This window comes from Triturus cristatus, chromosome 4_1 (assembly GCF_964204655.1).
Source record: "Triturus cristatus chromosome 4_1, aTriCri1.1, whole genome shotgun sequence".
NCBI classification, from domain to species: domain Eukaryota; kingdom Metazoa; phylum Chordata; class Amphibia; order Caudata; family Salamandridae; genus Triturus; species Triturus cristatus.
In genome coordinates this window covers 971,536,724-971,564,020 of record NC_140585.1, presented here as the reverse complement: position 1 = coordinate 971,564,020, position 27,297 = coordinate 971,536,724, and the positions used below count along the sequence as shown (strand labels likewise).

The following is a 27,297-nucleotide window of genomic DNA, read 5'->3' as shown; positions in this document are numbered from 1 at the left end:
GTAGCGGTCACCCAGCCCAGAGGTGTATTGGCTATAGACTACAAAGCACACATTGTTAAGTTAAGAGCAGATAAATGTCCACTTTCTAAAAGTGGCCTTTCTAAAATAGTAATCGTAAATCCATCTTTACCACTAAAGTGGATTTCTCATTACTATTTCAAAGATATGAAACATGATGCAGCTACTCCTTTCTGATCAGGAATAACAGCCTTAGTGTTGTAAGATATTCCCAATGCTAGCCTATGAGAGGAGTTTCTGCCTTACAGTTGTGAAAAACGAATTTAGCAGTTTGTCATTACCAGGACATGTAAAACGTACAAGTACATGTCCTACCTTTTATTTACATAGCACAGCACCCTGCCCATAGGGCTATGTAGGGCTTACCTTAGGGGTGACTTGTATGTAATAAAAGAGGAGTGTAAGGCTTTGCAAGTGGTTTTAAATGCCAAGTCGAAGTGCCAGTAAACTGCACACTCAGGCCCTGCAATGTCAGACCTGAGACAGGTTTGAAAAGTTACTTGTGTGGGTGGCACAATCCCTACTGCAGGTCCACTATTTTACAATGGACATATAGGTAACCTAAATATGCAAATCAGGTATACACCATTGTTACCATGTTCAGGGGAGAAAGCACATGCACTTTAGAACTGGGCAGCAGTGGTATACTACCCAGAGTCCTAAAGCCAACAAAACAAACATCTAAAAAGAGGAGGAGAAAGCAAAAAGTTTGGGGTGACTCGTCCGAGAGTGTCATTTTCCAACACAGACATTGGAAAACTGCATATACAAAACCTTGACAATTGTCAAGAGACTTTAGAGGGAAATATCAATATGATGTCAGTGTAGGCTGATATTTTGTGAGGAAACCTGACTCAGCTAAACTTTCTTTACTTTTTTGTGTATAAGTGTTTATGAATGAAAAGTAATAATTATACATAACCACCCCACGGCTTCTTACCTTAAAGTCATTATGGAGTGTGTTCAAGATATTCATGAACATTGTAGTTTTCAAAGCTTGATGCAGCTTTCTCTTGTCATTTTCTGGCACTGTGTCTCTATGTGGACAATTTGAAGTTTAAGGAAAGTTTGAACTTGCAAGAATGTATTTCTACTCTGTTAACATGTAAAACATTTGTTTGGACAAATCTCCTCCCGTATACTTCCAAATATATTGAGGTCTTCAGCTTACATGTACACCTAATTGCGTGCCATATCACTTTTTTTCTAAAAATCTAGTGCTAAATGACTGTAGGGTGGATTAAGGGATATTCTATGGTAAAGGCACACAAGCTTATGACCGGTAAGTATACTGCTGCGGATCAAGCCTGGTTGAATGTGATTGACCGCGCTTAACCCCATTGGGTTTGATTGTATTTATAAGGTTGAACTTGTACAATGGACGAAAGTCCCGTAGGTTAAGTTAACTTTTTTTCTTATGTCTTTATTCCAGGAGGCTGATGTAGTTGTTGACTGGAAACCATTAGATGATCATTTCGACTCTACCAATATTCCTTGTGCGGGGAAGGTATGCTAAAAAGTGTTTGTGATTACAGTACTTCACTTTGAGTGTGTCCACAAACCATTAGTACAAGTTTGTTGTTTGTGAACTTAATTTTTTCTCATTGTCCAGCCACTAGTTGGATTTTAAATTACGTGTTGCCTGTCAGTTCCATTTTCAAACAGTATTCTGCAATTATGAGTTAAAACTGGAGTACTAGCCTCTGCCTCTATATGTTCCTCAGCTATTTCACTGCCTAAAGAGAATTCTTTCTTTAATTGCTCTCTAACTCATTTAGCATTTTTGAAAGGACCTTGGAACTTGGTAGTTATGTTATAGTTCCATTAAATGATATGCTATGTTGTGTTGCTGCACCTCATTTGTTGAATGATCAGGTTTCATGCTGTAGTTTTTTGCCTCGGGCAAAGCCACTCTTTGTCACTTTCTCTTTCTCCTGCACTCCAGTATAGGCCTAGCAGGATAATGTTTGTTCACTGCAGTGGCATTCTATTCCTCCTCTACAGGTGGCATCATAAAGGGCTACCTCATGTTGTTTTTCCTTTGAACTGGGCTTGCTATTGATTGACAAGCTCTGGGCTTTTGAGGTTTTCATACAGGTGCAATCTTCCTTCTGTATTTTTATAGATCATACCTTTTACTTCCTTCCTCTCTCCAATAGCCAATATGAGGATATGCTACCAACTAGGGATGGGCTACTTTAAATAGCTGTTTATATACTTGGTCCCATGTACCCTTGTAAGAATGCAGACTTTCCTAATCCACTATTCAGCATCTTCAGTGGTGTATTTTCACCCAGACAGCATATGTTGAAAATTGCTCATGACCTGAATGTTTTTGCTTTGTTTGTTGACGTTATCGTACCCTTTTGTTTACGTACTGAAACCCACTAACGTTTATAATGCCTTGAAAACTAGTCAAAATGAAATCATTTTGAAATCTTGCCTCCGTATCCATTTTGTTTTTGTTAATGCATGATAGGGTGTTGGGGAGGTTTGAGGAGGACTGATGTTAAATCTTTCTCCAAGTGTGAAACACTAGGTCGAATGAGAACTTGTTGTAGGGCTCCTGATAACCTCTTTTCTCTGGATATATAGTTAACACTAATGTATGAATAGATGCTTCTGTAGTAGGGGATCTCTGTGTATAGTCCTAATCACATGAATATTCCTGCCCATGTGCGTGGACCCCGGAGCAAACAAAATAGTCTCTTGAGTTGTCCTCTTCTGCAATCCTGCATAGACACTTACGAAAAAATAAAGACAAATAATGCAGCCTGAAATAAACAAGGCTACTCTGGCCAGTACTTCAGCCTGAAGTGAAAAAGGATAGCCAGATAATACTGAATTTTAAACATTTTGCTAAGTTTCACACATAGAGAAACTCCCCTTCACAAAAATCCTTTGTCACGATAGAGAGGAAGGGCTGGACAGACAAGCCCCATAGGCTTCCATTATGTGTCTGTACAAGGATACCATGCTTTAAGGAACCCTCCAGAGACCCTTGGTATCCCATGATGCACAGCCAAAGGCTAGTTACTTTCAGTTCTTTTTTCCGGCTCCTGCTAGCAGGACCCTGGAGCATTGAGCTCTACCTTTAGTGGTATATCTTCAAATATTTTAGCTTTTTTGATAATTTGAGTGTTTCACTCGACGTCTGAGGCCTTTACCTTCCTTTTGCTGTCTTTTTGGGGCAGTTTCGCCACCCTTTTCTTGTCAAAATGCCATCTTTATTTGACAAGTGCCCAGAATGTGGCAGGAAGGAGGCCTAATCTGACTCTCATAGGGTTTGTATACTCTGTCTTCCTTCAGCTCATGTTCCTGACTCCTGTGTCGCAAGTCATTCTCCAGGAGGACCCTACGTGATAGGGAGAAGATTCGTCTTCAAGGCCTGGAGAAGCGAAGACAACAGGCTGCGGGTGAGACATCTGGGCATGGAGAGAGCCTTTCCTCTTCCACAACCCATGCGTCGTCCTCTGGAGGCTCCCCAGTCAAAAGAAGCCTCAGAAACGATGCAGGTCCCGGTCGATGTCAAAGGCAACAACGTCGAGGCCATGTATAACTACCATATGCTCCCCTTCGACCCAGGGCTCTGGGTCCAAACGATATCGAAGATCAACGTCGAGGGGAAGGACCTCAAGCCCTCAGACGAGGTCGACGTCGAGGACTTCACAGACTACGTCGACACATCGTCGCCGTCGATCTTGTCCAGGAGTCATCGGCGTTCGCCGTCGAGGCGACACCGCCGTTCACAGTCGACGCTGTTGATGAGAGGATCAAAGCCGTTGAGGAAAAAGTCGACGTCAGGAGGAAAATCGACATCGTGAAGACGGTCGACGTCTAGGAGAAAGTCGACGTCTAGGAGAAAGTCGACGTCTAGGAGAAAGTCGACGTCGAGAAGCCGGTCACCCTCTGTGGTCAGCATCTCTACGCCTGGGAGTTCAAGGTCAAGACGGTGTTGACGTTCACCGTCCAAGGGCACTGCTTCCAGAGCTCCCTCTTCGAGGCCTGCCCGCAAGCGGAGGAGGGTGATTCATACTTCGGACTCGGAGTACCCCAGGACCTATTCACCAACCAGGTCACCGGAATCAGCTCGGCTTGTGGCTCCTTGTCAGTCGCCTCTGCGACCTAGGACGCCTACTCCTCCTCCTCCACCTCCTCCTCCACGTCTGCTGCCGCCTCCACCGCCGCCCCAGCTGCTTCCTCGGCCGCCGGCTGCTCCACCTGTGCCAGTGGTCCCAAGAAGGCCAAGATCTCGATCCCGGCCGAGTCATCGCTTTCGTAGCCGGCACCGGTCTTCAACCAGATCACGCCGTTGTCATCGTCACAAGCGGTCACCTTCCAGGTATATTAGGGACACGGAGTCCTCTAGTGCAGGAATATATTCGCCGACTCTTTCGGATTCCCCACCTCCGGGGGTGTCACCGGTTGATGACATTACCACGTTTCAGGAGGTTCTGGTAAGGGGAGCGACGAAGCTGGGCATTGCACTGTCCGTGCCTACCCCGTCTACGTCTGTGATCTTTGAGAAACTACAAAGGAAGAAAATCTGTGAAGTCGGCTCCCTTGAGACTTCAAAAGAAATACAGGCCTCCGGACTCGGACACTGCATTCCTGCGGGTGGATCCCCCTCCGGATTCCGTCATAGTGGTGGTGGTGGTGGCGGCGAAGAAGCAGCACGCTACGGCCCCTTCGACCACGGTTCCACCGGACAAGGAAAGCCGTAGACTTTATTCTGCGGGGAGAAAAGTCTGCAGCACTACAGCCACTTAAATGAAGGCAGCGAGCTCGATGGCTGTCTTGGGCCGGTATGACCGCTCTTTGTGGGAGTCTCTCCAACAGTTCACGGAACTCCTGCCTAGAGGCAAACACGAGGACTTTCAGGAGTTTCTCAATGAGGGTCTGATGGTCTCCAATCAGATCATCAGTGCGGCGGCGGACACCTCCCTCCTGGCAGCTCATGGATATTGTCATGGTGTGACTCTGCGGCGCCATGCATGGTTGCGTCTCACCTCCCTGAAACCGGAGGCCCAGCAACGCATCTCTAACCTGTCATTCTAGTTGGCACCAATCACTACCAATATACAGTGCTTCCATTCGGCCTGAAGTATGCGCCCAGAACTTTTTCAAAGTGCATGGCGGTGGTTGCAGCGCACCTGAGGAAGAACAAGGTGTTCGTCTATCTGTACCTGGACGACAGGCTGATCAAAGCGTCCCCCTTTCAGGAAGCACAGCTACATTTCAACAGGACGGCTGTTCTATTGAACCAATTGGGCCTTCACATCAACATGGCAAAGTCTGTCTCGACTCCTGTTCAGTGTCTGCCGTACCTGGGAGTCTCCATCGATACACTCCAGGCAAACGTGTGTCCTTCGGAGGAGCGACGCTTCTCGATCCTTTGGAAGGCTCAGAATCTCATGGCCGTTCCTTCAGCGACGGTGAGGACGGTGTCCTCTCTTCTGGGTTTGATGACCTCTTGCATCTTTCTCACTCCACATGCACGCCTCCACATGCGGCCTCTGCAGGAATGTCTGGAGGATCAGTGGGACCAGAAACGAGGGAACTGAGAGGACAGGATTCAACTGTCGCAACACGCCGCCCAGTCCCTGCAGTGGTGGTGTTCACCTCACAATCTCCTCAGAGGAATCCCGTTCCACAAAGAGATACCGACTCAAACCATTGTGACAGATGCGTCTCTCCACGGCTGGGGAGCGCATTCGGAACACCTTCAAATACAAGGGACGTAGTCCCAGACGGAGGCCACGTATCACATCAATTTTCTGGAACTCGGAGCAGTTCACTTGGCACTTTAAGCCTTCCAGCCATCGCTCCACACCAGTCCCCTGCTTGTACAGACGGACAACACAACAACAATGTATTACCTCAACAAGCAGGGGGGCTCCAGATCGCGCACACTTTCTTGGGAGGCGCAGACTATCTGGCACTGGCTGCTGGCCAGGGGACTGACAATCACGGCGACTCATCTGCCAGGTGTGCAGAATGCGCAGGCAGACGCGCTCAGCAGACTCATTCAAGGAAACCATGAATGGGTCTTAAACGACTAGGTGTTAAGGGGCATCTTCGCAAGGTGAGGCACTCCAGACATCGATCTGTTTGCCACCGCAGAAAACAGCAAATGCCGAGACTTCGCATCCAGGTTTTACCAACCGGGGATGCTGGGGAATGCACTGTGGATCAACTGGTCGAACAACTTTCTCTACGCTTTTCCACCCATTCCCCTGATCCCGGCATTGTTGATCAAACTGTCCCAGTCCAGGGCCAGGATGATCTTCATTGCTCCGGAATGGCCTCGGCAGTGGTGGTTCACCGACCTTCTACATTGGTCTCTCCTGCCGCATCTTTGACTTCCGTGTCGGCCGGACCTTCTCATGAAGTTCGGAGGGCAGATGGTGCATCCCAACCTCTCGTCGTTGAGTTTGGCAGCATGGCTCCTGACCCAAAGCAGTTTGGACATTTAAATCTGCCTCAGAACTGCATGAAGATTTTAAAAGAGGCAAAAAGACCGTCTACAAGGACTTCCTATCCATACAAATGGAAGAGATTCTGCATTTGGTGCACTTCTAAGGGTGCAGACCCTACATCCTGCTAGGAGGATGTCATCCTCCCCATATTTACTGCATTTGGCTCAATCTGGCCTTAACTTTCATTCCATTAAGGTTCACCTAGCAGCTTTAACTGCGTATAGGAAATGCCCTTCACAAACTTCCTTTTTCCAAATCCCAGTCATCAAAGATTTTCTAGAAGGTTTGAAGAAGGTGTTTCCTCCCATTAGGCGTCCTTCGCCTTCATGGGAGCTTAATGTGGTGCTGTCTAGACTAATGAAAGAGCCTTTTGAGCCTATTCATAAGGCTTCTGTACAGCATCTATCCTGGAAGGCAGCTTTCTTTGTGGCTATAACATCGGCTCACAGGGTGAGTGAGATCCAGGCTCTTTGTTGCCAAGAGCCCTATACTGTGTTTCATGCATCTAAAGTTGTCATGAGAACTCACCCAAAGTTTCTTCCTAAGGTTGTGTCCGATTTCCATGTGAATCAAACTATCACGTTGCCCACGTTTTTTCAGCATCCTTCCTCTCCGGCGGAGAGGTCCCTTCATTCTCTCGATGTGAGAAGAATGTTGAAATTCTACTTAGATAAGACTAAGGAGATTCGTAGATCGGATCAATTATTTGTTAATTATGGATCGGTCAGGACTGGTCTTGCTACCTCTAAACAGTCCATCTCTAGGTGGATTGTGTCCTGTAATAAACTCTGTTACCAGAAAGCTAACAAGACTCTAGGGGGTAAGCCTAAGGCTCACTTTATCAGAGGTAAAGCTGCTACATCGGCTTTGCTGCGCAATGTCCCAATTGCAGACATCTGTAGGGCTGCCACTTGGAAGTCAGTCTATACCTTTGCTAAACACTACTGTCTGAGCTCTGATGCCAGGGCAGATGCTCTGGTTGGGCAGGCTTCGCTGAGAAATTTGTTTTCACAGTAGTGATTCTGCCTGTTTCTTCCACCGCTGGGTTTGGTTTGTGGGGTTGGGCTTGCCATTCTATTCACATGATTATGACTATACACAGAGATCCACTACTACAGAAGGATTAGTTTCTTACCTGTAACTCCAGTTCTGTAGTAGGGGTATCTGTTATAGTCATAAGCAACCCGCCCCCCTCCCCGGTGGATGAAACGATAATATCCTGAATGCTACAGGCCTGGCTTTATACACCTTCAAAAAGAACTGAAAGTAACTATCCTTTGGCTGTGCATCATGGGATACCGAGGGTCTCTGGAGGGTTGCTTAAAGGCACGGTATCCTTTTACAGACACATCATGGCAGCCTATGGGGCTTACAGCAAAACACACAAGATGATGGACGGAATGTTGCACATTGGCAAAACATTCCCCCCCAGTCACAGATCTGGGTTTAATCCATCGTTATTTTGCTCACTGCGCCACCCCAGTTCAGACATGGCCATATGCAAATCAGTCTTGACCCTGTGCCTCATGGGAACAGTCCTGCCCGAACTGCCAAGCCATGTCTTCCCTGGACCGGAATCAAGCATCCTAGGACCGGTTTCTGGCTATCAGCCAGGATAGCTTGACTCCAGTGGCGTAGTGAGCACGGGACCCACGTCTGGGCATACCCTTCCCACATAGGGCGAACAGCAAAACACACAAGATGGACGGAATGTTGCACATTGGCAAAACATTCACCCCCAGTCACAGATCTGGGTTTAATCCATCGTTATTTTGCTCACCGCGCCACCCCAGTTCAGACATGGCCATATGCAAATCAGTCTTGACCCTGTGCCTCATGGGAACAGTCCAGCCCGAACTGCCAAGCCATGTCTTCCCTGGACCGGAATCAAGCATCCTAGGACCGGTTTCTGGCTATCAGCCGTCATCAGCCAGGATAGCTTGACTCCAGTGGCGTAGTGAGTCCCTTGCTCTCCATGCCACTGGAATCAAGCTATCCTGGCTGAAGAGGGGTGAAACCCCGAAACCGGTCCTAGGATGCTTGTTTCCAGTCCAGGGAGGACCTGGCTTGCCAGTTCGGGCTGGACTGTTCCCATGAGGCACAGGGTCAAGACTGATTTGCATATGGCTGGGTTCAAACTGGAACGGCATGGTGAGCAAAAAAACGATGGATTTAGGCCCAGATCTCTGTACTGGGGTGAATGTATGACATTGTTCTGCATTCTGTCCATCAATTGTTGTTTTTGCATTTGTCACCCCGAGTGGGAAGGGTATGCCCAGACGTGGGTCCCTTGCTCTCCATGCCACTGGAATCAAGCTATCCTGGCTGAAGAGGGGTGAAACCCCGAAACCGGTCCTAGGATGGTTGTTTCCAGTCCAGGGAGGACCTGGCTTGGCAGTTCGGGCTGGACTGTTCTCATGAGGCACAGGGTCAAGACTGATTTGCATATGGCTGGGTTCAAACTGGAACGGCATGGTGAGCAAAAAATCGATGGATTTAGGCCCAGATCTCTGTACTGGGGTGAATGTATGACATTGTTCTGCATTCTGTCCATCAATTGTTGTTTTAGCCTATGGGGCTTGTCTGTCCAACCCTTCCTCTCTATCATGACAGAGGATTTTTTGAAGGGGAGTTTCTCTATGTAGGAAACTTAGCAAAATGTTTATAATCAGGGCGGACCTTCTCCACATGCTGTGGGCCTGCCCGGGATTGTCATCCTATTGGGTAGAAGTGGGGAAGACCCTGGAGGAGACGACGGGGAGATCCTTATCGTTTGACGCGGCGGTGGGACTCCTGCACTGGTTCCCTCATACCCCCAAGAACAAAATATCTAGCAAGTTCATTGATTTAGGGCTGCTCCTGGCTAAACGAGAGGTGACCAGGAACTGGAAGGCACGAGCTGGTCCGACAGGAAGCCGGTGGCACAGCGAACTTTTGAAGTGGGCGGCGGGGGAGAGCACGCTAAGATACCAGCTAGCTTGGAGGCAGCGTAATGAGAAGGCACAGGAGGCAGCGCTGGAGTGGGAGACGTTAGTGCAGGCCCTTAGGGATTATTGCGCCCCCAGCGACTCTGAAAGTGAGGAAGCAGCTCGCCCCAAGTCCCGATAGACGATTGCACTTTTCAGCTCTGTTGCTTTCCCCATGGGTCCTTTAGCAGATCCTGTTGAGGTTGTTGTCGTGCGCTGATGGCGGGGTTGGGTGGGTTCTCTTTGGTTCGTAGCGTTTTTGAGGGTGGGGTTTTTCTTTCTGGGTTTATAGGCTTGTTTGGAAAAGCAGTGGATCATCCGGACCAGCCTCGATATCCTTCTGAGCCCCCATTGAATTTCGCCGCCCGACCCCAGGGTTGTGGGCTGAATGGCTGTGTAAGAAACTTACGGCGGGGGGACGGAGGGTTGTGTCTCATTGATCTTGCTTGTTATATAATGCTGGTTGATTATGTAACGATTTACTGATTCCTGCAATAAAAATATATTTAAAAAAAACAAAAAAAAAAAAAAAATGTTTATAATCAGTATTATCAGGCTATCATTTTTCAATTCAGGATGAAGAACTGGCCAGAGTAGCCTTGTTTATTTCAGGCTGCATTATTTGTCTTTATTTTCTCTTAAGTGTCTATGCAGGATTGCAGAAGAGGACAACTTAATAGACTATTTAGATTGCTCCGGTTTCCACACACATGGGCGGGACTATTCACGTGATTATGACTATAACAGAGATACCCCTACTGCAGAACTGGAGTTACAGGTACGAAACTACTCCATATTCCTCAAATGCTAAATGCTCCAGGCAGGGATTGATCATGCTTTGGCTAATTCTCAAAGTGAGTAGATCAGTCAATTCTCTTCAGCGGGTGGGTCATGCTTCAGCCAATTCACTGCATGGGGTATTAGTGGCTGATGGATGTCCTTAAAAGAGTGTTTTAGTAATGTTTATTATGAAGGTTTTAATGAGCACATAACCTCCTATAAGTTTTCTTGGCGGTTTCTGTGGAAGGAAGGAAGGAAGAGAGCTTCTATGGAAGCCCACTTTTTTGGACATAATTGCAACAAATGGGAATTTTGCTGTAGAATCGCTGGCAAAGAGTTGTATAAGGTATGTATTCAGCAGTGAAAAGGAGCTGCCACCTACACAATCGTTTCTGATATCGGAATTGACAGACGGTTTGCTGTGGATGAGCATCTGCTAATAGTACAGATCTCGTAAGAATGCAACATGTCATGGTTGAGGCCTTTGAAGAAAAAGGTTGAAAAGAGGCCCTCTGCAATAGAATGGAAAAAAAGCGGTTGAATTTTTTTCCTACCATAGTGATATCAAAAAAATCCTCTGCCTTAGTTAGCTGTGGTCAACAGTGTCCAAAGCTACTGATAAATTCAACAGAATCATTGCGTTCACTCTGACATCGGCTTTTAAAAGTGTTGTTTCTACCCTTCATTCAGAACTAATTCTGCCCGTCCAGTACTATAGTACCTTCCATCTAGAAAAGTTATGCAAAGGGAAATTGAGGGTTGTGTTAAAGGAGTGAATCCTACTTAGTCCTTATGTGAACCATGACCTTTCCTTCTTAAACAGATGGCCCCTTCTGTTTCACAGATTGTGAACTGCTCTTAGGCAGAGGGATAGGTACTTGCCTAGCTAAAACAATCTTGGATTACTCCTAGGCTCAAGAAGCATTCTATGAACTCTGCTCTTCTAGCCAGTTAATCAACAATTGGTAGGATTGCTTTTTTTCAAATCCTGGAAAATGTAGTGACTGAACAAATTTCCACTCACCTCCATCCTAGTGGCTTATACTGGAATCTTTTAGAGTTGCCAGCTCCACTGTAGTACAGAGAAAGCTTTATTAGATATTTGGACTGCTGGACAGGGTAGCTGAAAGTTTTTTTTTTTTTTTTGCAGAGTTTTATTTAGCACGAACTAGACCCGAAAGTATCAGAGCACTTTACATGAGCACCAGTTACGTTACAGATGGACACATGCATTTTTGTTAGGCACGAGGAGATTAAGTGATTTGCCCAGAATCACAGACTGTTGAGTGTACCTGTCGAGACTGGAACCCGGTACCCCAGCTCCGAGGTCGACCGCCCTAGCCGTTTGGCCACATTCTCTGATAACTCTGCAGATCTTTTAATGCTTCCTGACTTATCAACTGCCTTTGATACCATCAACTAAGTAGTCCTTCTGAGTCACGTGAAATGTGTTGTAGTGGTGTTACTGTGCCAGCTCTAGCATCTTTTAGGGAGTGCCTGAGGACTCCCTTCTTACCCTACGGTAATTGGCATCTATAATCGCACCTTAGTATGATCTATTAACATCAGGAGCAGGATTGCACATTTACATGGATGATACACAGCTAGTGCTGACCCAGAGTGGCAGCTTTGAGATGGATTCAGCCCAGTTGTCAAGTTTATTTGAGGAGATTCAAACCTGGATTTACAAGAGCTGTCTTATCTTAAACTTGGATAAGAGCGAACTCCTGCTCAAGTGATACTAGTGTTGTCATAAAGTGTATGAGTAGCACTCACAAAACATAGAGGGTTGGGCTTGCTGAATTTGAGCTTTCTTGCAGGGTTAAGACCATTAGTGTTTTATTGAAGAGCCAGCTATCCATGGAAGGACATGTTAATTATATAAAGAGCTGTGGCTACCATATTAATTTATTGGCTAAAATAAAACGCCTAGTGTCGGAACGTTCTGCTAAAGAGATGCAGAAATGTGCTACCCAGGTGGTTGTTCTAGTCTACTGGCTAGTTGTCCTTACAGTGCTCTGTCACATCTCTCATCAGGTAGGTATCTTTGGAGCCATACATTGAGGCCCTCTGTTCCAGGTTGACTGTTGAGGCTGTAAGAAAGACTCCTGTTGATCGTCTTTGCGTTTAGACAGAAAGCAAATGGCAGGAGAACTGTACAATTAGTCAGAGCACTAAGCTTCCATCTTAACTTTGTAGCGAAAGGTCATTACGCTTGAAAGAAATTTGAAATTATACTTATGTTAGGTAAGTCAAACTAGTGGTATGTGATGCTGCTTGATACCCCCAGGTTTATGACGTCATACAAATTCATTGACTTCATTTGACTTAAAATTATTGTAAACCTGAATTAAAAAGCGCATCCCAAATTTAAGCTCAGTCACACAGTTTTTGAGTAACTGTAAATATCTCTAGCGGAGATTTGGCCAGCAAAATCTTAGATGCATAGAACGATTGATGAACATTCCTCACTTCACTTTTGCAAAACATGACTACCTTATTGTACTGCATTACTCTTCTAGGCAGCAGGCAGACTACCCTCCACATTACTGCAAGAAGTCTTACATTGTAACAAGTGCTGTTAAAAGCAGGGAAATATTTTGGCACATGCGGATAATCGCTTAATCTGTAGTTTTGAGGTCTGTTGAAGGTATCAGTAAGCTAGTTTGAGAAGGTTAGAATGCTCTTAATCCTCTATGTTACATAACATAAACTGAAAGATGCTGTAAAATTTTGCAGAAAGAGCTATAGCATTGGCTTTTCACCAGTCCTATGAAACATGGGAAGCTCTCCTTGTGTTGGTAGGAGAGGGAGACAGAGGTAAAACAAAAGATACTGTATAACAATCCCAGTAAATAATAGGTGTAGTGACATATTCAGGTGAATTCGCCGAAGTTGGGTTTAGGATCAGATGTAGAGAATGGCTGCTGTTCACCCATTCTTAGACAGCTGTTGGTTTGCTGAATTCTGCTGAGTGCCTCTACTGGACCTCTAGACAGCAGTCTAGATTAATATTGTAAAGATATTGATCATACTTCTACGGCTTTTCTAGAGACACATACGCATGCTATTCCTCACCAGAATGTGCTAGAGTTGGACCCACAACTTTTGGAGGTTGGATGCCCCTCTTTTTGATGAGTTGGGATGGAGGAAAGGTAGAACTCTTCCTTCTGCCTATTTAACCTTATCCCTTGGATATCATTTGTTCTCACATATCCAGTTAAAGAGCCAGAAAATCGTTTCCTCTTTGCAAGATCTTTTTTCCTTTGCAGAGGCATATGCTAACACTTCATCCGTTGCTTCTGTTGAAAGTTGTACGGAGTTCTGTTGCAATCTATAGCCATCTCTTTCTGGGGAGATGATGCAGCCTTCAATATCTGCCAATTTTTAAATTGTCTGCATTTTTTAGATGATAAATTTTGTCAATGAAGCCTTGGACTAAGAAACTGTGAGGCGCATGCGGTCTATTAATGACTTCCCAACTGGATCCCTTAAGCTCTTTGTTTGGGGTGCATGCTCTGGGACCAGTCACTTCCTTAATCTTCAACAAAAGGATCCTGTTAACCCCTGAGCATGCACCAAAAGAAACTTAGACTCGTGCCCAATTTTGGCTTGAATTGCGACTGTGAAGTCCAAGTGAAGATGGAGAAAGATGCCGACACTCCCTAAAGAATGACAGCAAATTCTACAAAGAAACTGCTATTCAGGTTTCTTATATCAAAATTATTGCAAGGGCAGGGCAAAAAGGGACACTTCTATCTTCCTGTCAGGAAATTCTCAGCCTAATCTATAGTGGTAACTGGTGTGTATAATGTTGCAAAGACCAGAGGGAGTCCTGAGAAGTAGGTCTGTTTTGTAAGGGACATTACCATCTGTAAAGCAAAGGCAGAAGCAATCCTGCTGCTAAAGTTGCTGCATGTGGATTGACATGGACTACTAGATAAACCTCATTCATCATAAAACTCAGTGCAGATTTGTCTTTATGTTGACAAAGAAGTCCCAGAACAGAGGTTTCTTTTACCTTGAATGTTGTCAAATATTTCTGCGAAGGCAATGGCGATTGAGTTTTTTTTTTATTGATCTATACTTTCAGCAGGAGGTGATTTAGCTAGGGTGTTTTTTTTCAGCTTGTGATGGTAAGAAACATTTTGACCCATCTCTAAAGGTGTTTTGGGAATGCAAGAAATGTCGAACCACTGTGCACCATATCTGTTCCTACTCTGTAGTATTTAGAGTTCTTCCTATTTAGCACTAGCATGCATGTCTTTCAGTTTTTAGTTCTCGCCTAGCGCAGCGCTCATGTGCTGCTCTAGGAGAGGGCGTCTTGCAATCACTCCAGACCTTAACTTGTGCGTGTGGCGGCCTGTAGCTTGCAAGAGGGAGCAGGGGCGTGGAGGGTGCCATCTGTTCTGTGTGGTCGCTTTCACTTTCGTGGCCGCGCTTGTTTTAAAGGAGGTGATAGTCCATGGCGAGGGGGCGCAATGCTCCCCTCAGAAAGCAGGTTCTGGCATGGGCACTGCCTCTTTCCGCCGCTTGCACTGGTTCCACCAGGACACAGCCCGCGTGTATGTGACCCAAGAGACATATTTTCTCCAACTTCAGCCCTGCTGCTTTCTAAAATACAAAGGCTGCGGTCCTTGCAAAAATACCCTTAATGTATTTACTCAGTCTGCCAACTCCCCCCAACTCCCACAAACATCACACACATCCCTTTCACTTCCTTCTCCTGCTCTTGAACACTGTCCCAGCCAACTTTCGGATCTGCCCCTCTGAAGGCAGGTTCCTGCCCGCATAGTGAGCGCCTTGAAGAGATTGGAGTGCTTGGAAACCTTAATGATCGTCTATAAGCTCTGTTGTTATTCGGCTTACCCTCTAGAGATCTGCAGAAAGCTCACCCTCTGGACAGTCACGTGTTTGGGGGCCCCATGGGCAGGTGGAGGCATGGGGGGGAGGTGGCCGAGCGCACGAACACAGGGCAGGCAGGGGGTCGCCTGTGCCAGGGACACCTAAAGGACAACAGGTCCCATAGCCGGGTCGGTTACAACAGAGTTCTGCTGTCTCCAGGGCACTGACACGACACAGCGGGTCACAAAGGACTCGGGGAGGCTGCTGTTCACGACACCATCTGTAACAGTGCAGTGACACAGGACAGTGATTGAGGGCAGAGATACAGAACACAGACACAGGCCCTCACACAGGGAAGTGGCTCCTATGGTGACATAGGGCAGTGACAGAGGGCACAGACAATGAGCAGTGACACAGGATGGTGATACAGGACAGTGACAGAGGGCAGTGACATAGGACAGGGAGACAGGAATGAAACTCAGGATGATCATGCAGGGCAATGACACAGGACAGAGTTACAGGCCTGCACACAGGGCAGTAGCACCTACAGTGACACAGGACAGTGATAGAGTGCAGTGACAAAAGCTACAGGCCAGCACACAGGGCAGCGACACAGGGTTGTTACACAGGACGGTGATATAGGCAGTGACACAAAAAGTGACACAGGACATTAACAGGGCAGTGACACAGAACAGTGACACATGCCCGCACACAGGGCAGTGATGCAGGACGCAGACACAGGTCTTTGCACAGGATAGTGGCACAGGGCAGAGATACAGGCACTCATACAGGGTAGTGACCGCTACGATGACACAGGAAAGAGACACAGGACACGGACGCAGACACATGCGCTTACTGTAGCAACATAAAGAAGATGATTGAGACTTTGCAAGAGTCCTTTAGATTCTTTATTCTTGTAGCAAGAGTCAAACAGGTTACAAAGTATTAAGACCCAAAGCGAAGACGACTGTTCAGTCCGAAGTCCAGCAATAGAATAGAATAGAGTGTAGTGAGATTCTAGAAGATAGAATGAAAGGAATAGAATAGAAAGGGAAGAAAGGTGAAGAAGATAGAGAGAAAAAGAAAGAAAGAAAAGAAGGGAAAAGCAGATATTACAACATCTCCCTTTCTTTACAAACAAATTAAGTCATAATAAAATCTTTATATCATAAAGGTAATCTGCAAATTCTTCTTGATGGTGACACAGATGGAACAGATGTAGAAGCACGAGCAGTGGAAGAAGATGCATTAGAAACATTCAACTGAGGATGAAAATCACTCAAAAGAATGAACATCAGATTGTGAGAGAGAAGCATGAGGTGTTTCAGCAAATGGTACTGCAGTATTCTCAAATAAAATAGAATCGTCAGAGAGACATGGTACAGCAGTTTTCCTGTGAATGTCAGCCTGTAAATCAGAAATGGGAACAAGCCTTCCCTTGTTCCACCACCCCTTATCTTGTAATAAACAAGCACTGAGGCTGACCCTTTCAATTTTACAAGGAGCAGAGAAAGAATATTTCCCTTTTTTGACACCAAATGGTTTCTTGATAAGAACCCAAGAACCAACAGTGAATTCTTTGTCATGAACATGTTTAAGATTATCATAGTGAAATTTCTGTTTATCTTGTGCTGAGGATACTGAGTGTCGTATAATAGAATCTCGATTGATATTTGAAGTGCCAGAAAAAATAAAATGTTGCTCCAACCAAGAAGGTAGAGGTTTGGAACGACATCTTCTACCCCTCAACAATTCAAAAGGAGTGTAACCAGTGGTAGAATGAGGAGACTTATGGTAGGCATTCACTTTGTCTTTTAAAAACCGTTTGTAATCTAAATGTGAGGAAAGATCAGTCTGAATGCCTTCCTTGAGAGAGCGATTAGCTCTTTCCACTAAACCATTGGCAGACGGGCTATACAAAGCAACTTGCAAATGTTTAACATCAAAATTTGCCAAAAAGTCTTTCATAACAGTAGAGACAAAGTGAGTACCGTTATCAGTGACCATTTCTCTTGGAGGACCTTCTAGCGAGAAATATTTTTTAAGGAATTGTAGAACAGATTGGCTAAACGCAGAATTCACAAATGAAAAGTAAATCCATTTGGAGTAGTGGTTAATTAGTACCAATAAAAACTTTTGAAGAGTTGGGTAATAAATTGAATGGACCGGCAAAGTTCAAGGCAACTTTCACCCTGGGACCATTTGGTAGACAAACCAGGCGAAGAGGATTCTGCGTAGTTCTTCAATGTTTGTCAGAAACCATGCATTCAGGGCACAGATCAATAAAAGAGGAGACTTAAGAATTCGAAGAGGGCCACCAATAATTTTCTCTAAGCTTTTTACATGTAGCTGTGACTCCTAAGTGTCCATCATGAGCAATGGAAATGAGTTTATTTCTTGGAGAAAAAGTAGGAACAAAACAGCCATTTCTGATACATAGATCATTCTCAAGAGATCGCTCAGAGGAAATTTGTGCAAAAGGTTTAAGATCTTGAGACAAATTGCGAACAGGAGGCCAACCTTTGACAATAAAGTCACATACCTTTTAAAATTAGAATCAAGGGAAGTAGCATCGAGCCATTCTTTCTCAGAGATACCATTGGATGAAGGAGAGGCATCGATGGTAGCTATAACACAATCAAAATCGTCAATAGAATCATCAGTAGAAGGTAATGGCAAACAAGAAAGACCATCTGCTCTGAAATTTCTGCCACCCTGGATGTATTTAATACAAAAGTTGTATTCTTGAAGTTTGGAGAGAAGACGTACCAATCGGGCAGAAGCTTTGCATAAACCATCGCCCTGCAATAGGTAGACAAGTGGTTTATGATCTGTGTAGATGACAAAATGGCAGCCCCAAAGGTAGGGTTTAAAATTGGTGACCACCCAGACACAAGCTAAAGCTTCCCTCTCTATTGTGCTGTATTTGGACTCAGCATCAGATACATTTCTAGAGGCGAAAGCGATAGTATGATGCTTGTTGTGAATTTGCTGACCAAAAAAAGCACCAAGACGTTTGAGGCTGGCATCAACTGTAACAACACACTGGTGACCTGGAACAAAAGGGCTTTATGAAGGAGCATTGATAACCAACGTTTTGATATGTGTGAAAGCGGAGTTAATTTCATCAGTCCAAGCAAAAGTAGTGCCTTTTTTGAGAAGTGACCTCAGAGGTTGAACATAAGATGAGTAGTCGGGTACAAAGCGAGCCTAATATTCGCATAGACCCAAAAAGGAGCTTAGAGTGTCTTTGTCAGGAGGAGAAGGAGCTTTAGTGATGGCTTCAACATTGCAAAAGTTTGGCTTAATACCCTCCGGAGTAATGGTATGTCCTAAATAATCAATCTGTTCAACTAAAAATGTACATTTGTCTGGTTGAATGGTAACACCTCTGGCACTGAGAATGGAAAAAACTTTTATGGAAGGTGTCTAAATGAGTTTTTTTAGTTTTAGTAAAAACAAGAATATCATCTTGAAATGCCTGAACGTGGGCAATGTCTTTAAAAAGAACATCCATGGCTTTCTGAAATGCTGAGGCCGCGGAAGCCAAACCAAAAGGTAGCCTTAAGTACTTGTATGCTCTAAAGGGAGTGACAAAGGTGGTGAGTCTTTGAGACTCAGTACTTAAGGCTATCTGATGGTAGGCTGAGTGTAGGTCAATGGTGGAAAAGTATTTTGAATGGCCAATGTTGGAAAGCATTTCTTGAATATGAGGAAGGGGATGGCAATCAACAATGATGTTGCGGTTTAAGGATCTGAGATCAACACGAAGACAAAGGTCTCCATTCTTTTTCTTTGCGAGAACAATGAGGGAAACCCATTTGGAGGAATCTGTAGTAGCAATAATGCCATTTTTAGTCAAAGACGCCAATAGTTTTTTAAGATAAGGTTTGACATTTATGGGAACGGGTCTGACCTTGTAAGTGACAGGTGTGGCATTCGTTTTGAGTCTAATAACATGCTCAAATCCTTTGATGGTGCCAATGTTATCGCTAAAAACGGAAGGAAAGTTGTTTTTGAGTAGAGTGAGAAGGTCAGTATCATTGAGCTTGCAGTTGTCAATGGAAAGAAGAGGGAGGTCTCTTAAAACGATAGGATTCTTATGACCTGGTTTTAAAATTATACCCAACTTGGCAAGATCTTTCCAACCTACTAAATCTCCACCTCTGACTGCTACGTATACTTTGGTTTGGGTGAACCTTCCCAAAAATTGCAAAGAACCAACAAAAAACCCAAGCAGATCAATATCTTTTTCACCAAAAACTTTGGGAGATATGTCGGGAGCTTGTAGAGAAATGGAATTATTCCATTAAGTAGTAAAAGTGGTGTCAGCTAAAACAGTAATGGGAGCTCCAGAGTCAGCCATGACATCCTAGGGGTTTTTCATTAATAAAAGCTTGGCAAATGGGACGCTCAAATTCTATGGAACTCAAAGGTTCATCAGTGGAGAGAAGAAGATTAGAAAAATTACTGGTGCAGTCAGAGACGGAGGAATTGTAGTTTGGGTTCTGGAGTTCAACATTGGGGAGTCTAACGGTATGAGAAGTGCATTGTAACCTGCAAACTCCTTGAAAATGCCCCATCTTTTTACATTTAGTGCATTTTCTTCCCAAGGCAGGGCAAGAAGGAAAATTACCAATATGGTTTTTCGAGCCACAACGTTAGCAAAAGCATTAAGACTCCTTTGTTAACGCCTTCTTTGTTAACTCTGATGGCAGAAATAGGAGTAGAAAAATCTGAATTTTCCGAAACCTAGGATATAGGAGAATGACCTTCTTGACCTGATAATGCTTGGGAAGAAATGATAGAGCGTTCAATACTCTTTCCAATATCAACAACTTCTGAAAGAGAAGGGTTACGACCAGTAAGAAGACCTTCTTGCATTTTTTAAAAAAAACAGTTGAAAACGAATTGGTCTCTGATGCAAATGTCTGTGGAATACAAGGAATCGCAGGTAGAAGTGAGGACACGTAGAGCGGCAACATATTCTTCAACTGATTCATCGCTGCCTTGTTTGCATTTGAAGAAACTGTGTCTTTCCAAAAGCACGTTTGGTTCTTCGGAGAATTGTTTTTTAAGTCTTTCTTTAGCTTCAAGATAAATATTCCAAGTGCCATCACCAGCAGGTTGTGGAAAAGTAGGTAAGTTATCAAAAAAAATTTTATGCGGCAACACCAAGAGGATTGTAGAGAAGAGCATTCTTTCTTGCAGGGGAATATTCTGAACCATCAATACCTATAGAGTAGTTTTCAAAAATATGGATCCACTGTTTCCAAAGAATCTCAGGCTTGCCTGGTTTTGGCAGGAATGGAGGAGGATGTAAAGCATTGTCAGTAGACGACATGGCAAAAAATTAGAAAAATTCTCACAAAAGGAATGTCTAATGAAACTAGTGGAAGAAGTAAGGTGAAATTGTAGCCGAGCTCCCACAACCACCTAATTGCACAGTTCACAGTTGTAGAAGTAGACAATGCAGAAAATGCAGCTGGAGTGAAACTCCCACAGCTCAAAACAATGGAAGAATGGAGCTTTAGTGAAAGAGCTTTAATGATGATTAGTGTAATGCAGGCAGCGTCATACTGAAGAGACGTCACAATGAAGAGTGAAGGAGTGCTCGCTTGTCAGAATGATGCAATGAACGCTGCGCTGGTTGCCTTGGAGACGCTGACTTAGACCAGGGTGAAGTGTCATAAACAAGACGTGAGCAGAAATTGAGACTCGCTGGCTCGAGCAAGCAGGGAACGACAGTTGAGGCTTGCGGAGAAGGCCGTAAAATAAAGGTGAGTTAAAGTAAACGTGGGTGGCAGCGATTGGAAAGCGAAACGGGAATTTTCTAGTTTCCTCTTTTCACCCCACTTCTGGTACCAAATTATGTACCGACGTGAAGAAGGCGATGGAGACTTTGTGAGAGTCCTGTAGATTCTTTATTCTTGTAGTAAGAGTGTTGGAAAACCACACTCCCACACTGAAAGGGTGGTGGTGATCTTCCGGACACACTGTGGTAGCTTGGCTCGAGTGGTCAGGAATCAGGCTCCGTGCTAAGCATACGACATACCCAAACAATAACCATGCGTGCATCCGTTCCAAAAACGACTCTACACCGTAAAAATTATGAAAATAGCTTTCTTTATCTTCTTTTTCTCTTAGTTGCTGATTGGATAAATAAATAACAATCACAATATACAAATAGTGCAGGTCAAATAAATACTGGCTTAATGATTCAATAAATAGGGGTGATCATAAATAATGAAGACATAAATATAAGTGCAATACATACAGGCAATTAAATATTCTGAGGCAATAAATACTGTAAACCAATAAATATTGTGCATCAATAAATACTGTGGTCCAATAAATACAGTGAAGCAATAAATAGGTTAAATACAATAAATACAGTGCCCCTAATAAATAATTAAAAGCTGACAGTGACACTCATAGAATCAGATCACTTTTGATTCCTAAGGGCTGATTTGGCCCAGGCACAGCTTGTGGGGATGTGGAAGGCTTGAGGGTGTCTACTCCCTGGCTTGGACAAGGCTGAGGCCTAAACTGAGGTAGATCAAGGTGGGAATTACCAGAGACCTGGCTCTCTTCCTCCACACAACCTCTCTAGATTAGTCCCAGCTCACCCCTGGCACAGTCAGGTTGGTTCCAGCACCTCCCTAGCCCCTTAGAGCAGTCTCTCAGGTCTCCACAGGGCCTTAGGCGCCCTCTACTCCACTTACTGCCCTTTTTCTGATGCTCCGACGCCGCTGGAGTCGTGTCGACGCCGTGAGGCGGTTCCGGTTCGATGTCGGCGGCCTCGGCACAATGTCAGTTCTTGACGACGCCGGTAGGCGGTTCCGGTTTCGAAGTCGGCGGCCTCGGTTCGATCTCGACCTCCGATTCGATGGCGTCGGGCAGTCTTTACTCGATGTCGACTTCGGGCGGCTCCGGTCCGATGGCGAACTCGGATTCGATGACGTCGGCCGGCCTTGACTCGATGTCGACTTCCGGCGGCTCCGGAGTGTGATCCTCACTCCCGACCTCCGGGGCTCCTCTCCTTAGGTTTCCGGCGACTCCGGAGTGCGACCTCCACTCCCGACCTCCGGCACGATTCTCACAGGTTCCGGCGACTCCGGAGTGCGATCCTCACTCCCGACCTCCGGTGCACCTCACCTCGGTCTCCGACGACTCCGGAGGGCGGACTTCACTCCTCCGATGACGCCGCACACTCGACCTCGGTTGATTTCCTCCTCGACCTCTGGTACTCCTCACGACCTCTGACGGCGCCCTCTCTCGACCCCCGGCGGCTCCGGGTACGACGTCTGCTTTTCCAGTCAGCGCCGCTTCTCCACCTCGGGCTCCAGGTCTCAGGCTACTCGACGTCGGACTTCAGGGAAACCAGTTTCCAGGTCAGGATCTTGCTGTTCTCTATTTCTAAGGCCTGTTCCTGCTGTCCAGGTCCTTAGGATGGTTTTTTCTGGCTTCTTCCCACACAGGGCTCCAGGCTGGGCTCAGTAGGGACTAGTATCAAGGGTGGGTTTATGGACCCCACTCCAGGCACAAGTTTCCACCCCTGCTGCTTCACTCCTTCCTCCTTCAAGTTTCTGCTGCTCTCTCTTCACCAGTCAGGTGCCAACTGCCAGCTCCAACTGCCAACTCTCTCTCTTAGCTTCCCAACATTCTAAACCGCCTCCAACTGTCACAGGGTTCTGGAATGTTCTGGAAGGTGCTAGCAGGTTCCAGTGGATGCTGGTGATGTCACAGGTGGCCACCATTTTGTGCTCCAGGCCCTCAGACAGAAGTTTCAGGGGTAGCTAAAATGGCTCCCTGAATCTGCATCAATACTACAAAAACGAAAACAAATGAGGGAAAAAGGGCCAAGTCCTACAAAGAGTCAAACCGGTTACAAAGTATTAAGACTCACAGCGAAGACGACTGTTCAGTCCGAAGTCCAGCAATAGAATAGAATAGAGTGTAGTAAGATTCTAGAAGATAGAATGACAGGGAGAGAATAGAAAGAGAAGAAAGGTGAAGAAGATAGAGAGAAAAAGAAAGAAGAAAAAGAAGAGAAACGCAGATATTACACTTACACAGGGCAGTGACAAAGGATGGTGACCAAGGGCAGTTACACGGGCAAGTGACAGGACGGTGATACAGGGCAGTGACATAGGACAGAGACAGGTTGGTGACACAGGGCAGTGACAGGACACAGGCCTTCACCTAGGACAGTGACACAGAGTGGACATGATGGTGACACAGGACAGTGTCACAGGCCCCCATACTGGGCGGTGGCACAGGGCAGTAACACAAGACAGTCTCCCAGGCTCTCACACAGGACAGTGACACAGGACAATGATACAGCACAGGCCTTCAGGCAGGACAGTAACACAGACCCTCGAGCAGGAGAGTGAGGCAGGCACTCATACAGGACAGTGACACAGGGCGGTAACATAGGGCATAGATACAGGATAGTGACTCTGGCAGACACATAGGACATTCACGCAGGACAGAGACACGGGACACTAGACCCTGGAGACACCTGCTGTGAGCAGCAGCAAGCAGTGAACCTATGGGCTGACATATCCAGGCAGGTGGGGGAGGGGGGTTGAAATCCTGCACACCCTGAGGTACCCTGATGAACTTTTAATGGAGAATAAATAAAAGGGAGCGTTTCCACTCACTTCCAGGAGACTGGCTCCAGCTCCGGTGATAAGGACCTCTCTACTTCCGGTCTCGTGGCTGTGATGATCACAGACAGTTGTGTCTCTACACACCAGAGTGAAGTGGCGCCATCCTCTGCTGTGGCTGTTTTGTCAAATGTAATGGTTTATAGTGAAGAAAACTCTCACTCGAGCTGACTTAAGGCAAACTAGGTTGTACCATATCAATAAAACTGTATTTTCATGTCTCACAAGAAGAAACAAGCATTTGCAATGCAATAGGTTTCGCGTTTGAGCTATGGACATTGCAAATAACAATGCCTTTTATTTTTGTTTTCGTTTTTAAAACCTAAATAAAAGGCATTGTTATTTACAATGCCAATAGCTTAAACTCGCGTAACTGCGAGACCTATTGCATTGCAAATGCTTGTTAGACATTCACTTGGGCCCAGGATTTGCTATGGTCCAGTTGTCAAAGTGCTGTTGTTTATCCCCCAGTCTACAAGTAAAGATAAACCAGCTTCAGCTTTGAATATTAAAAGTTTGCCCGAAACCCCTCTGAAATGCCAAAGCAAAGTTCCAATTTAATTCCTGACTGGAGAGAATGTAGTCTTGTTTTGTTTTCTGGTGGGAGAAGATCACAGAAGATCCTTGTTTAATTGCCATATGAGAAGAGAAGATGCTTTGCTGCTACCCCTGCTTCTGTATGCTTGCCCTCTTAGAATTCCCAAGAGTGGCTAGGGAACTAATGAGACATACATGCTCCCAAAGACTTTTTCAGATGAAATGTGAATTTGTGTCTTATCCGCTCTTAAAAATGGCACATGGCTAATCTGAGCCTTTAAAGCCTCAATGAATTTCTGCCACTCAGTTTTCTAACATTTTTTGTTTTGTAGACCTGCAGAGAAAAAATACTGCAACATCCTTGTGAGGCCCTTGCATCATGCCAGTTACGCAATCTCTGCTTCGGTTACTCTCATCAGAGAAGAGACCTTTTTCTGTGGGGTCAATGTGGGCGAAATATATATATATTTTTTTTAAACTTTTCTTTATTGATTTTAATAACATAATACAGTTAAGAAAAGCATAATGAGGCAATAGGTACGGGACAGTCAGGCAATCAAAGTGGCTCCGCACATTATCAGAAGTACATCATGGTTAATAGAGATACACAAGGAAAGGAAAAAAAAGCAGATAAAGACACTGTTTGCTTCCGTTACCAAAAAAGACCCCACATCATGTTAAAAAGACATTCCTAACCGGCCAGAGGCAGTGAGCAGTAGATAACCATATACGATCATATTATGACACTAAAGAAGAGTGCTGACAACATCACCCTCTGGTTCGCCTGTTTCTTTACCTCTCAAGTACTGTTGAAATGGGCCCCAATAAGAATGTGGTCTGTAGTCAAATGATTTTCATATGCAGTAAAGGGGTTAACATCTAGTCTAGCCAAAATGTCTGGAGTATCATGGTAGCATCCCCAGCGTTGCAAAAGAGAGCCAGGACTTGGAGCATTTTTTTCAGTCTTAGGTTCTTGAATTGGCTCAGATTGTGTTCTCAAATACAGCTTCGGAGCAATATACAGTGTTCATTTTTGGGACCTTTGGTCCACATTGCGTGACTCGAAGATCCTAAACCAAGAGCCGCTTGCTCCTTGCTCCAACCCATCCACTGTTTTTTTTTTATTTCAATCTGTAACTGTTTCATTTTAGTTTTTATTATTTAGATTGTACCAAGCTTTTTGGAAGTGCCTTTTTATGGTAAATGTAAACATTTTAGTTGAACAAAATTTAATCTTCTCTGTTTTATGCTTACTTTTTTCTGTTAAATACATTTTGCTTTTAACTTAGTACATGTTGGGATAAGAGTGGAGATCCCTTACGTAGTTACTAGACATAGTGTACTTTATATTCTCCCTGCAATTCCCAAAACACTTATTTAAGTCCTGAAATTCATTTCTGTAGTCTGAGACGGAATTGAGGCCTAGTACCTCCCGCAGCATCGTATTTGTGAATTGCTAGATGGTTGCAGGTGTCCTTTTAGTAAATCTTGTTGTGCGCTGGTAAATCTGTAGCTGGTACCTTCATGAAGTGGCTGATGTTTTATTGTTTTGTTCTTTAGATAGTTTCAGAGCACATGTATTCTCAGAAAACGCATCTGTTGTTCTTCTCTTTACCTGAAAATACAAAATTATTTTGTTTTTTGCAGCTTTGTTTTGTAAAGTAATATTTTGGTTATTCTATGGTCTCCCTTTTAGGATTCTAGTTCAGTTGTGGAGTGGTCACTTACGCCTAAAGAGCGAACTTCTCAAGGGATAGAGCATCAACTAAGCTATGAAGCTGAATGGGATATGGTCAACACAGTTTCTTTTAAAAAGAAGCACTGCTCCAATGGAGGTCTGTATGAAACTGAACAACTACCGTTCTAGATTACTTTTTAATCTGAGCTGTGTAGGTATTTATGGAATTAAGAACAGGCCTTGCAAATCAAAATAAGGGTCTCATTTATATTTTATGTGAGTGCAGGCACATTTTATGTTTGATAAAGAATGATGTTCTGCAAATTACTGAACTTTTTTATTTTTCATTTTGTTATTTTTAGTCACAAAACAGAATATCTAAAGTAGATGAGGTATACACTTCATTTGCAGGATATGTCTAATAATATTGTTAGTCCCCATTTTCCCCCTTGAACACTCTGGATAAAAAACATAATACAATAACATAGATATCAACGGATATCTAACCATGCGCCATATCATTATAAATAATTGTCTTTGTACCTCGCTACCCAAGTATGGGTGATTTGGTTTCGCTGTTATCAAGTTATTAATGTTCCTATCTGATTATTTATTTTTCTAATTGGCCATCAGCTGTGTGGTGTGTCTCCAAGGGAATATTTCTGTAGGAAGCCCACCTTTTCCATATTTTTGGTGTGTTTCTGCGGGCATCCCCGGGTAAGAAAGACCGCAAGCTCCAATTCCATGCCGTTTTCCCAAAGCCTTATATGGGGTGGGGTATCTCCCTTCCAGTGTCTGGCAATGTCTCGTTTTGTAAGTGTGAGGCCTAAAAATAGTAGATGCCTTTTATATCTATTGCCCCCTATTCCTTCTGCGCAGTGTAGGAGTGCAAGTTTCCTCAGCCAGGTTATTGAATACACCATGCCAGAAGTGTTCTAGAGCATGACCTGACCAGATTGCATGTAAAAACGGTCCATCCTCTGAATGACCTTGCAAGCAAAGCGGGGAAGCAATTAACCCAGCCGACCATAACCTATGTCTAGTGAAGTATACCCAGTGCAGATACTTAAATTGTATGAGACCGAGTTGGGTAGAGATTGCTGCTTCATGTGGTGGTTGAAGTACCTCATGCCAGTCATCGTCATCAATCGGTCCCACGTCAGTATCCCATGTCACTCTAAGGGTATCCAGGGTGGTGGGACTGTTCGTGACCAGGGTTTGATAGATCTTTGATGTTTTATGGTCCCCTAGGTCGCCCATCAGGAGCTTGCCTTCTAGAGGGTTGAATTCTGGAAGGTAGGTTAGATCTTTAATGTAGGGTT

General features: G+C 44.7%; 1 protein-coding gene across 3 annotated transcripts in view; it reads left to right on the top strand.

The window, feature by feature from the left end:
* Positions 1 to 27,297, top strand: part of TBC1D15 (TBC1 domain family member 15) — a 611,295-nt gene that overhangs the window by 112,582 nt on the left and 471,416 nt on the right. For all 3 annotated transcript variants that reach the window (XM_085653851.1, XM_085653849.1, XM_085653850.1), the window contains exons 3-4: positions 1,451 to 1,525; positions 25,994 to 26,132. In XM_085653851.1, coding sequence (XP_085509977.1) covers positions 1,451 to 1,525; positions 25,994 to 26,132 — 214 coding nt within the window. The remainder of the gene's footprint in view (positions 1 to 1,450; positions 1,526 to 25,993; positions 26,133 to 27,297) is intronic.